Source organism: Alexandromys fortis, unplaced genomic scaffold (genome assembly GCF_014885135.2).
Source record: "Alexandromys fortis isolate MF-2015 unplaced genomic scaffold, M_Fortis_MF-2015_v1.1 scaffold_78, whole genome shotgun sequence".
Taxonomy (NCBI): Eukaryota; Metazoa; Chordata; class Mammalia; order Rodentia; family Cricetidae; genus Alexandromys; species Alexandromys fortis.
The window spans coordinates 2325292-2328898 of NW_026067977.1; the positions used below are offsets into that span (position 1 = coordinate 2325292).

Below are 3607 nucleotides of genomic sequence, written 5' to 3' on the forward strand. Positions count from 1 at the left end.
TTTTTTGATTTTCGAGACAGGGTTTCTCCGTAGTTTTTGGTTCCTGTCCTGGAACTAGTTCTTGTAGACCAGGCTGGCTTCTAACTCACAGAGATCCACCTGCCTCTGCTTCCCGAGTGCTGGGATTAAAGGCGTGCGCCACCACAGCCCGGCTATGTTGTTGTTGTTTTTCAAGACAGGGTTTCTCTGCGTAGCCCTGGCTGTCCTGGAACTCACTCTGTAGACCAGATTGGCCTTGAACTCACAGAAATCCACCTGCCTCTGCCTCCAGAGTGCTGGGATTGTCTGCCACCACCACCGGGCTAGATATGGCTTCTAGAATCATCTACCTCTCCAGTGCCCTGCATTGACCCTTCAGCTAGCTGCCTCATAGGGGAAGGAGGAATCCAGGAGCATAGAGAAACAAAGTGGAGGGGGGACCTCAGCCCTGAGGAGATCTGCGTGGTGGCCCAGGAGTACAGGGCACCTTCACACCCCTTGTTGGATATTGCAGGCCTCATAAGCATCCCTGACAGAAATATCTGAAACTTTCCAAATGCAAAACTTTTTGCCCACAATGCAATACCACAAGTGGAAATTCTCATAGCATATGACCTTGTTTCCTGAACAACGCTATTTAAAATATTGTATTAAATTACCTTGAACAGTGCATATGAAGTGTATATATAAGCACAGATGTATGTCATGTTTACATTTGGGCCCTATCTCCAAGATATAGCATACATATATATGCAAATACTTCAAAATCTTCAAAAGGCCCCAAATCCTAAACACTTCTAACCCCAAATGCATTGCATATGTAACACATAACCCATACTGGGCTGTCAGAATCGGGGCCAAGAACAACTTTGCAATTCTGGGTGCTATACAATGACGACAGGGCCACAAGCTGAGTCAGGACACTGTGTGGCACTGACATTTGCATGTAATAGTGAAGTCACTGTTTTTAGTCTAAGGGGTCTGGGCTTCCTTTGGGGGCAAACAAAATGTTGCCCATGGTGATAACCACAGAGCTCGGTGACTAGGCGGAAAACTGTTGAACTGTGCGTGGTAACTGGGCAGCCTGTGTGGTACGTAAATCATAAGCCATGAATAAGCTTCCTTGGGAGGGGATGTCAGCCTCATCGTCAAGGAAGCCCTGGGGTAGCATCCTGACTTCGCTTCTGTTCAACAGCAAGAGCAGGGCCAAGTCACTTCTGAGCGGGTCTCTGTTTCCTTATAGAGGAATAGAAGCTTGTAATTATAACTTCTCAAGATTACTAGGTGCTTGAAGGTTAGCAAGCGCCTGGCTTCTCCCCAGGAGCCATTATCACACAGGCTCATCATACGGAGGTTCAATAGCACAAGAGGACCCTAGAGCACTGTGGCCTGCGATCATGACACTGGTCATTCTCAGTGCCCATGATGGGTGGCTGTTCTCAGGCCCACCCCATTTCTGGAAAGCTCTCTCTGGACGAGGTTACAGGATTAGGGTCTGGAAGGAGTCGTGCGTAGAGGAGCTGACAGTGTGTCCTGGAGAATGCTTGGTGCCAGGTTCAGGGGCTGAGTACAGATTGGGAGGGGCACTGCAAGGAGGACGAGGGGAGCCCTTTCTCTGGTGACATTTCCCGTGTGAAACTCAGGATGTTTGTGTGTTCCCTGACTGGCCGGCCTTCTCAGCTTCCTCTGCAGGCAAAGGGCAGACTCCCTCGGCTCACCTATCATTGGGAGATGCTGCTTGTCCCTGGGCTCTCAACTTCGGGGACATCTGCTGCCTCTTTCTCTTCCTTCTCATTCTCCCAGGCTTCCTTGATTTTCTCCCCACACTACAGCCAGCATGTCTGCATCCCTCCTCATCCCCAGCCTCCCTTTAGACCAAAGCAATGGTTATCAATGACAACTGCTTGCTAGAAGCAGTTGGAAAGCTATGGATGGTACTGGTGCCCAGACTTTGTGCCAGGGACCCAGGCATCACTAACTGCTTACAGTGATCTTGCTGGTTGCTTGTTAGTTGTTTTTCAAGACAGGGTTTCTCTGTGTAGCCCCAGCTACCCTGGAACTCACTCTGTAAGACCAGGCTGGCCTTGAACTCACAGAAACCCACCTGCTTCTGCCCACCACCACCCGGCTCTTGCTGGTTCTTATGTCTTACCAAGATTAAGACCATCCACCACCCTGGTTGGCCTCACTTGGAGTACAGTAGACGCTTTCTAGCACGTCTTCTCACGCCCACCTTCAGTATCCTGCCCCCTCAGCACACACAAAGGCGAAGCCACATAGTTTAGATCAAGTGCCGGAAAAATCACCATTCACCTTTACTGCGATGATGTTGAGAAGCCTCAAAAGAAAGATGCTGCGCCTTCAGATCAGCATCCCCAGGCCTCTCCTGCCCTCTCACTCCAGAGAACTCTGCCTTGACCATAGCTCTCCAGACTAGAGGCTCACAGCTCCCTGGACACCCTCTTCTTTCTGACACCCTGTCTTGCTACTCCTCCATCAGCCACCGAGGGTGCCCTCCTTTTTCCTCTGCTAGCCGCTGCTCTTTCTGACGAATACCAGCTTTCACCTGAGAATCTTTGCATAGACCCACAGCCACCCCGAAGAGAGAATGAAGCCGATAGACTCGAGGACCACCCCACCCACTGGAGTCTTTACTGTGGGACACAGAGATGCTGGAAGGGAGTGTTACCAAAACACTGCTCCCCAACTTGCTGCATATCACCCGAAAACGAGAAACTTCAGAGAGGAAAGACTCACCCAGGACCCTCAAGTCAAAGGCCTTTTGCAGCTTACTGCTCCCGTCTGCACCATACACCATCACATCATAGACGCCGTTGTCCTCTCTCCTCAGTGTTTTTATTTGCAGGGCTCCATTTTTTATGATCTTGAATGCTTCTGTTTGCTGAAAATGTTTCCCTGTCTTCTCTTTGGACTGCGCGACCAGGATTTTCCCCTTTTCCCATCGCACGTCGTCGGTATCAGTCACTCGAAAGTTAGGGATGGTCAAGGTGACATCATGACCCAAGATGCCCCAGATGATATTCCTGTCTCCAGAGACTGCCCCTGGAAAAAGCAAGATGGTTGCTGAGGTCTTGGGACTACCAAGAATCTCTCTCTTTGGCTCTCACGCTCATTCCAGGGTCTCCGTTCTGGGAAACCCCAGAGAAGCTCCGCGTGCCAACTTACCTTCGCTGGAAATGCTGATAAACAGAAGGAAGGTAGTTAGAAATTTACATCTCATCTTCAGAATTTGTTTCCCAGTGGTGATTCTGAGCTCTTCTTTCTAACGGGACGGCAGCAAAACTGGCAGAGGCCACACCCAGCCACCTGAACCACGTGCCTCTCACGCTGGCTCTCACAGTAGGGAAGAGAGCGCACACAGCCAACCCCTCGGCAAACCACCCACAGGCTGCCCTGCTTTGCCAAAGCAGGTGTTCTGTGAGCTTGTGGGACGTCTGCACATTCTAATCTTTATGAAACTGTTGAGGCTGGTGGTTTCAGCACCCCACTGAAGAGAACCGCTGAGAGGTCAGTCAACCGAGCTACCCTTTTGTAAACAAGGGCTCAGACTCACCGATACAGCGCATCTCTGTCCTCTCGGCTGCACTGCCTCCCACAGGACCAAGCA

At 50.6% G+C, this 3607-nt stretch overlaps 1 protein-coding gene across 1 annotated transcript in view; it reads right to left on the reverse strand.

Annotated features, from left to right (window-relative positions):
• Cd2 (CD2 molecule) overlaps window positions 1-3272 on the reverse strand; it is a 13510-nt gene extending 10238 nt beyond the window's left edge. The window contains exons 1-2 of the mRNA XM_050157543.1: window positions 3166-3272; window positions 2737-3042 (exon numbers count right to left, since the gene is read on the reverse strand). Coding sequence (XP_050013500.1) covers window positions 2737-3042; window positions 3166-3220 — 361 coding nt within the window. The 5' untranslated portion in view covers window positions 3221-3272. The remainder of the gene's footprint in view (window positions 1-2736; window positions 3043-3165) is intronic.
• Window positions 3273-3607: the final 335 nt, after the last annotated feature.